Source organism: Ranitomeya imitator, chromosome 8, assembly GCF_032444005.1.
Source record: "Ranitomeya imitator isolate aRanImi1 chromosome 8, aRanImi1.pri, whole genome shotgun sequence".
Taxonomy (NCBI): domain Eukaryota; kingdom Metazoa; phylum Chordata; class Amphibia; order Anura; family Dendrobatidae; genus Ranitomeya; species Ranitomeya imitator.
In genome coordinates this window covers 73,775,515-73,787,936 of record NC_091289.1, presented here as the reverse complement: position 1 = coordinate 73,787,936, position 12,422 = coordinate 73,775,515, and the positions used below count along the sequence as shown (strand labels likewise).

The following is a 12,422-nucleotide window of genomic DNA, read 5'->3' as shown; positions in this document are numbered from 1 at the left end:
ATCGCTGAATCGGCGTGTGTGACGCCGATTCAGCGATGTCTTCACTGGTAACCAGGGTAAACATCGGGTTACTAAGCGCAGGGCCGCGCTTAGTAACCCGATGTTTACCCTGGTTACCATTGTAAATGTAAAAAAAAAAACCAAACAGTACATACTCACATTCCTGTGTCTGTCCCCCGGCCTCAGCTTCCCGCACTGACTGTGAGCACCGGCCAGCTGTAAAGCAGAGCGGTGACGTCACCGCTCTGCTTTACGACCGTCCGGCGCTGACACAGTGCAGGGAAGCTGAGGCCGGGGGACAGACACCGGAATGTAAGTATGTACTGTTTGTGTTTGTTTTTTTTACATTTACAGTGGTAACCAGGGTAAACATCGGGTTACTAAGTGCGGCCCTGCGCTTAGTAACCCGATGTTTACCCTGGTTACCAGGGGACTTCGGCATCGTTGGTCGCTGGAGAGCTGTCTGTGTGACAGCTCTCCAGCGACCACACAGCGACGAAACAGCGATGCTGCAGCGATCGGCATCGTTGCCTATATCGCTGCAGCGTCGCTTAATGTGACAGTACCTCATAGACGATGAATCCACCTTGACCTCAGGTCATAAGGTGTCATTTAAACGGACAAAACAGTCTCATAGAGTATTTTGCACTTACCCAGAGTTTGAGGATATAGTGCAACATCACAGGGAGCGACCAGACAAGCTGCTCTCTGGTCAGAGGGCCCTGAACACAAGATATCCTTTCGCTCCTGAACTCTGTAAGAAGTGGGCAGAATCTCCTTCGGTGGACCCTCCCATGTCACGATTGGCTTCTAAAACTTTATCCCTCCCTAATAATTCTTCTATTAAGGATCCAACTGATCGGCTCATTGAGAGCCTGGTTAGCTCAGTTTTTGAAGCTTCAGGTGCAGCCCTTTCGCCCTCTTTTGCGGCAACTTGGGTAGCTAAGGCCATGATATCCTGGTCAGTCATTGAATAGAGCCCTGCAGGATAAGGTCCAGCCATCCGAGGTGGCCGAAATCTCAAATCAGATCGCTCTAGCAGGAAACTATTTGATTAATGCATCTTTGGATGTGGCGAACTGCACAGCACTGGCTGCTGCAAACGCAATTTTCCATTAGGAGGGCTCTATGGTTAAGGACATGGCAGGCAGATTCAACCTCAAAAAAGTCCCTTACTTCTTTGCCCTATCAGAGTGGCCGGTTATTTGGCGAAAAATTAGATCAACAAATTTCTGATGCCACAGGGGGGGAAGGGCAACTTTCTCCCACAGCAAAGGATCCAGTAGCCATTTTGTCACCGGTTTCAGGCACAGTTTAGGTCCTTTCAAAACCCGGGGTGGACCGCACAGACCGATCCCATCAGTTCAGGTCGACCTAATCAGAACAGGGATCATCAGATCTCATACAGAACCAACCCGTTGGACAGGATGCGGTCCCACCAGCCAAGATCTAGAGGATCTAGGCCTTTAGATTCTCATCCAAATGACTTGAGGCAGTCTCCGGTCGTCGCCAGCAAAGTGGGCGGCCGCCTACTCTGGTTTCAGCAAGTCAGGCTCGCCTTCATACATGACAGATGGGTAAGAGAGCTGGTGTCCTCAGGGCACAAGATAAGAATTTATCAGCTGCCCCTTGAGTCAACTTTTTTTTTTTTTTGTCTCGTCTTCCCAGTTCAAAATTCCGGCCACCGGCCTTATTCAAGGCTGTCGAGTCTCTTCGGCTCAGCGGAGTTATGGTCCCTGTACCGGAGGACGAGAAGTTTCAAAGTTTCTATTCCAACCTGTTCATAGTCCCCAAAAAGGACAGAGCGGTAAGTCCCATTCTAGACCTGAAGCTTCTGAACAGGATTGTCAGCATTCGTAATTTCCGAATGGAATCTCTCCACTCCGTCATTGCTGCCATGGAAAAGGGAGAATATTTGGCGTCTATAGATATCCAAGACGCCTATTTTCACATCCCCATATTCCCCCCCTGCATCAGAGGTTTCTTCGTTTTGCCATCAGCAATCTGCTTTTCCAGTTCACAACCTTGCCTTTCGGGCTGGCCTCCACCCCCAGAGTGTTCACAAAGGTCATGGCGGCCGTGGTGTCCATCCTGCATTCCCGGGATATAGTCATCTTGCCATATCTAGGCGACCTCCCGGTCAAGGGTCCGTCTTTTCGGGTCTGCAAGAAAGTGTCAGCATCACGCTAGATACTCTTGCTCATGTGTATATACATATTAGTCCTCAAACAACCTAAGCATCCATAGGTCACACTCCTTATATATATCACATAAACCCAGAACCAATCAAGGAACAAGGAGTGTGTGTATGTATGTGTGTGATATATATATATATAATTTTATTTGCAAAAATACATAAAATTACACAAGTATATATTGGATGCCTCAAGCCAAACTAGAAGACCAGCAATTGATGACACACCACACTTCTATAGCATTGAATTGAGAAAAATTACTGTGAGGTAGTTATATATTCCTTACTGAAAACAACCAAAATTCATGAAAGAATCCGAATTTAGCCATATGTACTTATACCATTCGTATAGTTATAGTACTATGAAGGTTGTTTCTCTAACTTCCCATATAAAAGTCTAATCAAAATCGATGACTCTGTATAGTGCCAACTACTACCGCTAAAGTGCATACAATCACATGAATACCTGAGTGGCGTGTCCTCTCTGCTGCGTCTCACCCCAATTTTGAATTTTGGTTGTTTTCAGTAAGGAATATATAACTCTACCTCACACAAATTTTTCTCAATTCAATGCTATGAAGTGTGGTGTGTCATCAATTGCTGGTCTTCTAGTTTGGCTTGAGGCATCTAATATATACCGTATATACTCGAGTATAAGCCGACCCTCCCTAATTTTGCTACTAAAAACTGGGAAAACTTAATGACTCGAGTATAAGCCTAGGGTAGGAAATGCAGCAGCTACCAGTAAATGTCCAAAGTAAAAATAGATACCAATAAAAGTAAAATTAATTGAGACATCAGTAGTTAAGTGTTTTTGAATATCCATATTGAATCAGGAGCCCCATATAATGCTCCATACAGTTCATGATGGGCTCCATAAGATGCTCCATACAAAATACGCCCCATATAATGCTCCATAAAGTTTATGATGGGCCCTATAAGATACTCCATATTAAAATATGCCCCATATAAAAATATGCCCCATATATACCTGCATAAAGGTCAATAATGGCCCCATAAGATGCTCCATAGACACATTTGCCCCATATAATGCTGCACAAACGTTATGGGACTCATAAGATGCTCCATAAAGATATTTGCCCCATATAATGCTGCACAAACGTTATGACCTCATAAGATGCTCCATGCAGACACTTGCCCCTTATAGTGCTGCACAAACGTTAATTATGGCCCCATAAGATGCTCCATATAGACACTTGCCACATATAATGCTGCACAAACGTTAATTATGGCCCCATAAAATGCTCCATACAGACACTTGCCCCATTTGCTGTTGCTGCGATAAAAAAAAAAAATCACATACTCACCTCTTGCCGCTCAGGCCCCCGGCACTTTAAATATTCACCTTTCCGGCCACCACTCAGTCTTCATCTTCTGCAGTGACGTTCAGGCAGAGGGCGCACACTAACCACGTCACCGCGCCCTCTGACCTGAGCGTCACTGCAGAAGATGCTGAAGACGGAGCGGCAGCCGCAACGAGGAGAAGTGAATATCGCGCAGCGCTCCCGCTCCCCATAATACTCACCTGCTCCTGGCGCGGTGCAGTCCCTGGTTCCCCCGGCGCCGCAGCTTCTTCCTGTATTGAGCGGTCACATGGTACCACTCATTACAGTGATGAATATGCGGCTCCACCCCTATGGGAGGTGAAGCCACATATTCATTACTGTAATGAGCAGTACTATGTGACCGATCAGTACAGGAAGAAGCTGAGGCGCCGGGAGAACCAGGGACCTGCAGTGACCGCGCCAGGAGCAGGTGAGTATAATTAGACAGCCCCCGCTCCCTCTCCCCTGCTGACCCCTTGGTATGACTCGAGTATAAGCAGAGAGGGGGACTTTCAGCCCCAAAAAATTGGCTGAAAATCTCGGCTTATATTTGAGTATATACAGTACTTGTGTAATTTTATGTATTTTTGCAAATAAATTTTATTGATTTTTATATATATATATATATATATACACTCCTTGTTCCTGGATTGGTTCTGGGTTTATATAGATACTCTTGCTTGCCTTGGTTGGCTGGTAAATTTAAGAAAGTAGTCTCCTGTGCCATCTCAGAGGATTACCTTTCTGGGGATGATCTTCGACACCTCCCAAGGACTCACAATACTCCCCCGGGGCAAGTTCCTAGCACTCCGGCAGGAAGTGCGGATCCTTTGCCAGCCATTCCCTCATACCATCCGGTTTTGCATGAGAGTCTTAGGAAGGATGGTGGCAGTGATAGAGGCAGTTCCATTTGCTCAACTCCATCTTCGTCCCCTACAGCAGAGGTGTAGCAATTATTACCTGGGCAAAACTAAGGAAATCCTGAAAACATGACATGTTGGTGGGCCTTGAGGACTGGATTTGGGGACCTCTGCCCTACAGCATGCCCTCTTGGCAGCTTGGGACAGGAACCCATTCTCTCTCAATCTCCGGTGCCGCCTGACCCACTCAGGTCAGACAGGCGCTTACATGGTGGACAATAAGTTCCTCCCTTCAACAGGGGAAACTTTCCCCCCTAATAATCTAACACGTCACTCCTTATTTAGGTATGGTGCACAGAAGAGGGTTGCCAACCCCTATAGTAAACATAATCCAAAAATCCAGCACTCAAAAAAATTTTTTTTTATATATTTTAATTTTTATTTATTCATTCATGTGTTCCCAGTAAATTCAATAATAACGTTTCGGTCTTAATGACCTTCATCAGACAGATTAATATAGAAACTGAGAAAAGCGCAGTGACTGAAGGAAACCGACCCGCTAGGTGTATATGACTCCAATAGGAGTTCGCAACTGAGTCCGATGGTGAATATAACTGCTGACCGCAAAAAAGACACTGGGAAGTTGCCCCTGTCCTATGGCTGGTGCTCACGACCGATGCCAGTCTCCTCAGATGGGGAGCGGTGTTTCGCCAACATACATCTCAGGGACGCTGGTCTTCATGGGAGTCAGCCCTTCCAATCAACCTTTTGGATATTCGGGCTATTCGGCTGGCTCTATAGCACTTTCATTATCTCCTGGCAGGATGCTCCGTCCGTATCCAATCGGACAATGCCATGGCCGTGGCGTAGATAAATCAGCTAGGGGGTACCTGCATCAAGGCGGCCATGCACGAGGTAAAACAGATCCTCTGCTGGGCCGAGAATAACCACTCTGATGTCGGCAGTTCACATTCCGGGCGAGGAGAACTGGGTGGCGGATTTCCTCAGCCGACAGGGTCTGGTGTCCGGAGAGTGGTCGCTCCAGATTTGCCTCGGCGGTCTTGGTACACAGACCTAGTACAGCTGCTCACCAGGACTCCCTGGCGGCTTCCAGAGTGCGCGGATCTTCTCTCCCAGGGCCCGATCTACCACCAGAGCTCTGGGGCCCTGTTTTTAACGGCCTGGCCGTTGAATCTTGGATTCTTACCCAGGCCGGGTTCTCCCAGAAGGTGGCCGCTACTATGATTAGTGCCCGGAAGACCGCCTCAGCACGTATCTACAATCACACCTGGAAGGTCTTCTTCGCATGGTGCAGAGAGCGCAGTTATTCCCCGCTTCATTTCTCTATCCCCAACATTTTAGCGTTCCTCCAAACCGGCCTGGTTTCGGGTCTAGCATCAAGTACCCTCGAGACAGATATCGGCCTTGTCTGTCCTTTTTCAGCGCAGGATTGCTACCATTTTACAGGTGAAGACCTTCATACAAGGCGTTGCTCACATGGTACCGCTTTACAAGGCCCCCCTGGACGCTTGGGACCTTAACCTGGTCCTAGGGGTCCTGCAGGAATCTCCATTTGAGCCTCTTTCCTTGACATACCTTTCCTGGAAGGTAGTATTTCTAGTGGCCATAACATCCATCAGGCGGGTCTCAGAGCTGGCGGTTCTATCCTGCCGAGCTCAGTTTTTGCTTTTTCATCAGGATAAGGTGGTGCTTAGTCCGCACCCCCTTTTTTGCCAAAGGTTATTTCCTTGTTCCACTTGAACGAGGACATTGTCTTGCCTTCATTTTGCCTGGCGCCAACGCACTGTGTGGAAAGGGCTCTCCATACGCTAGATCTAGTGAGAGCTCTCAGGAGATATGTGTCTTGGAGGCATCCTTTCGGCACACACACACTGTTCGTCCTCCCCGAGGGTCACAGGAAGGGACTTGCGGTCTCAAAATCGACCACAGCCAAGTGGATACGGTTGACTATCCAGGAGTCCTACCACATCAGAGGCACAGTCGTTCCGGCTGGGATCAGGGCACACTCCAGTCGAGCAGTGGGCGCTTCCTGGGCTTTTCGGCATCAGGCATCAGCGGAACAGGTTTGCAAGGCGGCGACCTGGGCCAGTCTACACAATCTCTAAACACTAAAATATCCATACTCAGGCTTCAGCGGATGCAAGTCTGGGTAGGAGGATTCTCGAGGCAGCGGTAGCACATCTATAGGCAATAGGTGCTCAGGGATTATACCATGGAGTTGGTTTCCCACCCAGGGACTGCTCTAGGACGTCCCACAGTCCTGTGTCCCCCAATGAGACGAAGGAGAAATATGGATTTTTGTGTTACTCACCGTAAAATCCTTTTCTCAGAGATGCTCATTGGGGGACACAGCACCCACCCTATTAGCCAGATGGCTTCTTCTTTATTATTTGGTGTTTTTGTTTCTAGACATGTTGCACCTGTGTTTAAAGCTGACTTATTTTTTTGTTGTTCTCCTACTGCTTTCTGCACCAAACTGGATTAGCCTGCGGCCAGTGTCGGGGTGTATACGACGGAGGACGAGCTAACTTTTTTTATGTCTACTTGGTGTCCGCCTCCTGGTGGCAGAAGCATACACCCACAGTCCTGTGTCCCCTAATGAGCGTCTCTGAGAAAAGGATTTTACGGTGAGTAACACAAAAATCTATATTTTATTTTTCTGTCAATATGGCCGCGTGGGGGCTTGTTTTTTGCAGAACAAGTTGTGCTTTTGAACGACACCATTGATAAATATCATGTACTCGAAAATGGGAAAAAAAAAAAATCCAAGTGTGGTGAAATTGCCAAAAAAGTGCAATTCCACAACTGTTTTGGGGATTGTTTTTTTTTTTTTTACCATGTTCACCAAATGCGAAAACTGACCTGCCATTATGATTCTCCAGGTCATTGTGTTTGTAGACACCAAACATGTCTACGTTGTTTTATATTTAAGTGGTGAAAAAGAAAAATCCAAAGTTTGTTTAAAAAAAAAAAAAAAAAAAAAAGCTTCATTTTCTGAGACCCGTAGCTTCTCCATTTTTCGTGATCTGGGGCTGGGTGGGGGCTTATTTTTTTGCATGCCGAGCTGACTGTTTTTAATGTTACCATTTTGGTGTGAGTACGATCTTTTGATTACCTGTTATTGCATTTTAATGCAATGTTATGGTGACAAAAAGAAACTAATTCTGGCGTTTTTACTTTTTTTTTCGCTATGCCATTTACAGATCGGATTAATTTTTTTATAGCTTGATTGGACGGTTCTTAATGTGGCGATACTAAATAAGTGAATGTTTTTATTTTTTTAATTGTTTTATTTTGAATGAGGGGTGATTTGAACTTTTTTTTTTTTTTTTTTAAATATTTTTAAACAAGTTTTTTTTTTATTTTTTTTATTTTTTGCATGCTTCAATAGTCTCCATCGGAAACTAGAAGCTGTAGTTGTCTGATCGCCTCTGCTGCACACAGGCGATGATCAGATTTCCTGTGTGTAGCAGAAATGCTCACTTGCTATGAGCGCGGACCGCTGGGCTGCGCTCCTAGAAATCTGGCAATGACAACCAAAGGGGTCTCATACAGACCCCGGGTTGTCATGCCAACCCATCGGCGAGCCACAGTCATGTGACACGGGCACTGATGAGCAGAATTAGTGATAGTTTCCGGCGCGATCACATTAAATGTCACCGTAAGATATTGACAGCGGCATTTAACGGGTTAACAGCCGCAAGTGGATCGCGATCCCACACATGGCTGATAGGGGCACATGTCAGCTGTTCAAAAAGGGAGGGACACAACTTGCGCAGTACTAGTCCGGCGCATGTCATGAAGGGGTTAAACATGCCAGTATACATCCATTACTGAAAAATCATCCCAGAACTGCGTCGGCAAGTACAGAATTGTCTACATTCTTCCCTTCATCTCTAAACTCCTGTAAGGCTATGTGCACATGTTCAGGTTTTTTCGCGATAAAAACGCTATAAAAACGCATTAACAACGCATACACTATGCATCCTATCATTTAGAATGCATTCTGCATGTTTTGTGCACATGATGTGTTTTTTTTCCGCGAAAAAAACACATTGCGGTAAAAAAAAAAGCAGCATATTCATTAATTTTGCCGATTTTCTGCGTTTTTCCAGCTATTGTAAAAACTCATGCGGATTTCTGGCAGAAATGTCTGGTTTTTGTCAGGAAAATTTCTGCAAGAAATCCTGACGTGTGCACATACCCTAACGCTTGGTCCACTCCCGGCTAATCCATTATCTCTCAGATCACTCTCTTCTTGAACCTTTACAATCTGGTTTCCACTCTTTAACCCCTTCATCCCGACGCTTCCATGGATCCTGGTGATTCTGAGATTTTCTTGTGACATATTGTACTTTGATAGTGGTAAAATGTTGTCGATTTGACTTTGCGTTTATTTGTGAAACAAACAGAAATTTGGCGAAAATTTAGGACATTTTGCAATTTTTAAACTTTTAGTTTTTATGCCCTTAAATTAGAGAGTCCTATAATACAAAATAGTTAATAAATAACATTACCCACATGTCTGCTTTACATTAGCACAATTTTGGAAACATTTTTTTTTGTTAGGAAGTTATAAGGGTTAAAAGTTGACCAGCGATTTCTCATTTTTACAACAAAATTTGCAAAACCATTTTTTTAGGGACCACCTCACACTTGAAATCACTTTGATGGGTCTATATGACAGAAAATGCCAAAAAGGGACACCATTCTAAAAACTACACCTCTCAGGGTGCTCAAAACCACATTCAAAAAGTTTATTAACCCTTCAGGTGCTTCACAGGAATTTTTGGAATGTTCAATTTTTTTTTAAACATTTAACTTTTTTTCAAAATTTTTGTACTTCAGATCCAATTTTTTATTTTACCAAGGGTAGCAGGAGAAATTGGACCACAAAAGTCATTGTACAATTTGTCCTGAGTACGCTGTTACCCCATATGTTGGGGGTAAACTATTGTTTGGGCACATGGCAGAGCTCGGAAGGGAAGGCGTGCCATTTGACTTTTCAATGCAAAATTTGCTGAGATCGGACACCATGTCACGTTTAGAGAGCCCCTGATGTGCCTAAACAGTGGAAACCACCCACAAGTGAAACCATTTTGGAAAGTAGACCCCTAAGGAACTAATCTAGATGTGTGGTGAGCACTTTGAACCCCCAAGTGCTTCACAGAAGTTTGTAATGTAGAGCTGTAAAAAAAACCAAAAAGAAACAAACACTTTTTTCACAAAAAATGATTTTTTTCGCCCAAAATTTTTTATTTACCCAAGGGTAACAGGAAAATTAGACCTCAAAAGTTGTTGTGCAATTTGTCCTGAGTACGCTGATACCCTGTGTGTGGGGGTAAATCAACGTTTGTACAGCATTATATGGGGCATATTTTAATATGGAGCATCTTATGGAGCCCATCATAAACTTTATGGAGCATTATATGCGGCTCCTGATTCAATATGGATATTCAAAAACACTTAACTACTGATGTCTCAATTAATTTTAATTTTTTTGGTATCTATTTTTATTTTTGAAATTTACCAGTAGCTGCTGCATTTTCCACCCTAAGCGTATACTCGAGTCATTATGTTTCCCCAGTTTTTGGTGGCAAAATTAGGGGTAGTCTGTTTATACTCGGGTCGGCTTATACTCAAAAAAAAAAAAAAAAAATAATTATATATATATATATATATATACAGTGCCTACAAGTAGTATTCAACCCCCTGCAGATTTAGCAGGTTTAATAAGATGCAAATAAGTTAGAGCCTTCAAACAAGAGCAGGATTTATTAACAGATGCATAAATCTTACAAACCAAAAAGTTTTGTTGCTCAGTTAAATTTTTATAAATTTTAAACATAAAAGTGTGGGTCAATTATTATTCAACCCCTAGGTTTAATATTTTGTGGAATAACCTTTGTTTGCAATTACAGCTAATAATCGTCTTTTATAAGACCTGATCAGGCCGGCACAGGTCTCTGGAGTTATCTTGGCCCACTCCTCCATGCAGATCTTCTCCAAGTTTTCTAGGTTCTTTGGGTGTCTCATGTGGACTTTAATCTTGAGCTCCTTCCACAAGTTTTCAATTGGGTTAAGGTCAGGAGACTGACTAGGCCACTGCAACACCTTGATTTTTTGCCTCTTGAACCAGGCCTTGGTTTTCTTGGCTGTGTGCTTTGGGTCGTTGTCTTGTTGGAAGATGAAATGACGACCCATCTTAAGATCCTTAATGGAGGAGCGGAGGTTCTTGGCCAAAATCTCCAGGTAGGCCGTGCTATCCATCTTCCCATGGATGCGGACCAGATGGCCAGGCCCCTTGGCTGAGAAACAGCCCCACAGCATGATGCTGCCACCACCATGCTTGACTGTAGGGATGGTATTCTTGGGGTCGTATGCAGTGCCATCCAGTCTCCAAACGTCACGTGTGTGGTTGGCACCAAAGATCTCAATCTTGGTCTCATCAGACCAGAGAACCTTGAACCAGTCAGTCTCAGAGTCCTCCAAGTGATCATGAGCAAACTGTAGACGAGCCTTGACATGACGCTTTGAAAGTAAAGGTACCTTACGGGCTCGTCTGGAACGGAGACCATTGCGGTGGAGTACGTTACTTATGGTATTGACTGAAACCAATGTCCCCACTGCCATGAGATCTTCCCGGAGCTCCTTCCTTGTTGTCCTTGGGTTAGCCTTGACTCTTCGGACAAGCCTGGCCTCGGCACGGGAGGAAACTTTCAAAGGCTGTCCAGGCCGTGGAAGGCTAACAGTAGTTCCATAAGCCTTCCACTTCCGGATGATGCTCCCAACAGTGGAGACAGGTAGGCCCAACTCCTTGGAAAGGGTTTTGTACCCCTTGCCAGCCTTGTGACCCTCCACGATCTTGTCTCTGATGGCCTTGGAATGCTCCATTGTCTTTCCCATGTTGACCATGCATGAGTGCTGTTCACAAGTTTGGGGAGGGTCTTAAATAGTCAGAAAAGGCTGGAAAAAGAGATAATTAATCCAAACATGTGAAGCTCATTGTTCTTTGTGCTTGAACTACTTCTTAATATTTTAGGGGAACCAAACAGAATTCTGGTGGGTTGAGGGGTTGAATAATAAATGACCCTCTGAAAAGACTTTTCACAATTTAAAAAAAAAAATAAACAAAGAAATAACATTCCTTTTTGCTGCAGTGCATTTCACACTTCCAGGCTGATCTACAGTCCAAATGTCACAATGCCAAGTTAATTCCAAATGTGTAAATCTGCAGGGGGTTGAATACTACTTGTAGGTATATATATATATATATATATATATATATATATATATATATATATATATATATATATATATATATATATATATATATATATATATATATATATATATATATATATATATATATATATATCTCTATCCTTCCTTCTTTCCTTTGTCCTAATTGTACATATTTTACCCTTAACACAGAAAGATCCTGTAAAGGAGGAGACTACCTCACCCCAAAAAGCAGAGAGTGAAGAAAGTGACCTGGGTAAGATTAAACTGTTCTTGTCTTAGCCTTTATTTCACCATTCAAGTCTCATTAATTGACACTGCTACAGTATAAATGCATTATGGAAATATGACGCCAAGAGGTGTTTCCCTAACTTTGCATGATTAAACCCATGAGAAGCAAATGTGTAGCACACGAGTCTTTCTGTAGTGTGCCGCAGCATTGATTGGCCCGAGACTTTAAAAAGCACAAGCCACATGTTTTTCCAAAATTTGCAAGAACTGTTGGGCAGCTTCAGACAGGATGTACTGATGAATACCCAATATCTCAGTTGATGATATCCAAACACTTATTGGAGATAACAGTTCAGACTAGTTGACTGTATGCAAATCTGTCAATTTTGGAAAACCTAGAGGTGAGGATAATCACACATTACCACTAAGTGCAAAGATGGTACTGACACTAGCTGTCTATATGATGTGCGGATGCATCATTGGATTAATGCAGCATGGAAGAGAAAGAAGCGTGAAATCTGAAAATCG

General features: G+C 43.8%; 1 protein-coding gene across 1 annotated transcript in view; it reads left to right on the top strand.

The window, feature by feature from the left end:
• Nucleotides 1–12,422, top strand: part of ST13 (ST13 Hsp70 interacting protein) — a 245,178-nt gene that overhangs the window by 9,607 nt on the left and 223,149 nt on the right. Inside the window, exon 3 of the mRNA XM_069737082.1 lies at nt 11,856–11,919. Within this exon, the coding sequence (XP_069593183.1) occupies nt 11,856–11,919 (64 nt within the window). The remainder of the gene's footprint in view (nt 1–11,855; nt 11,920–12,422) is intronic.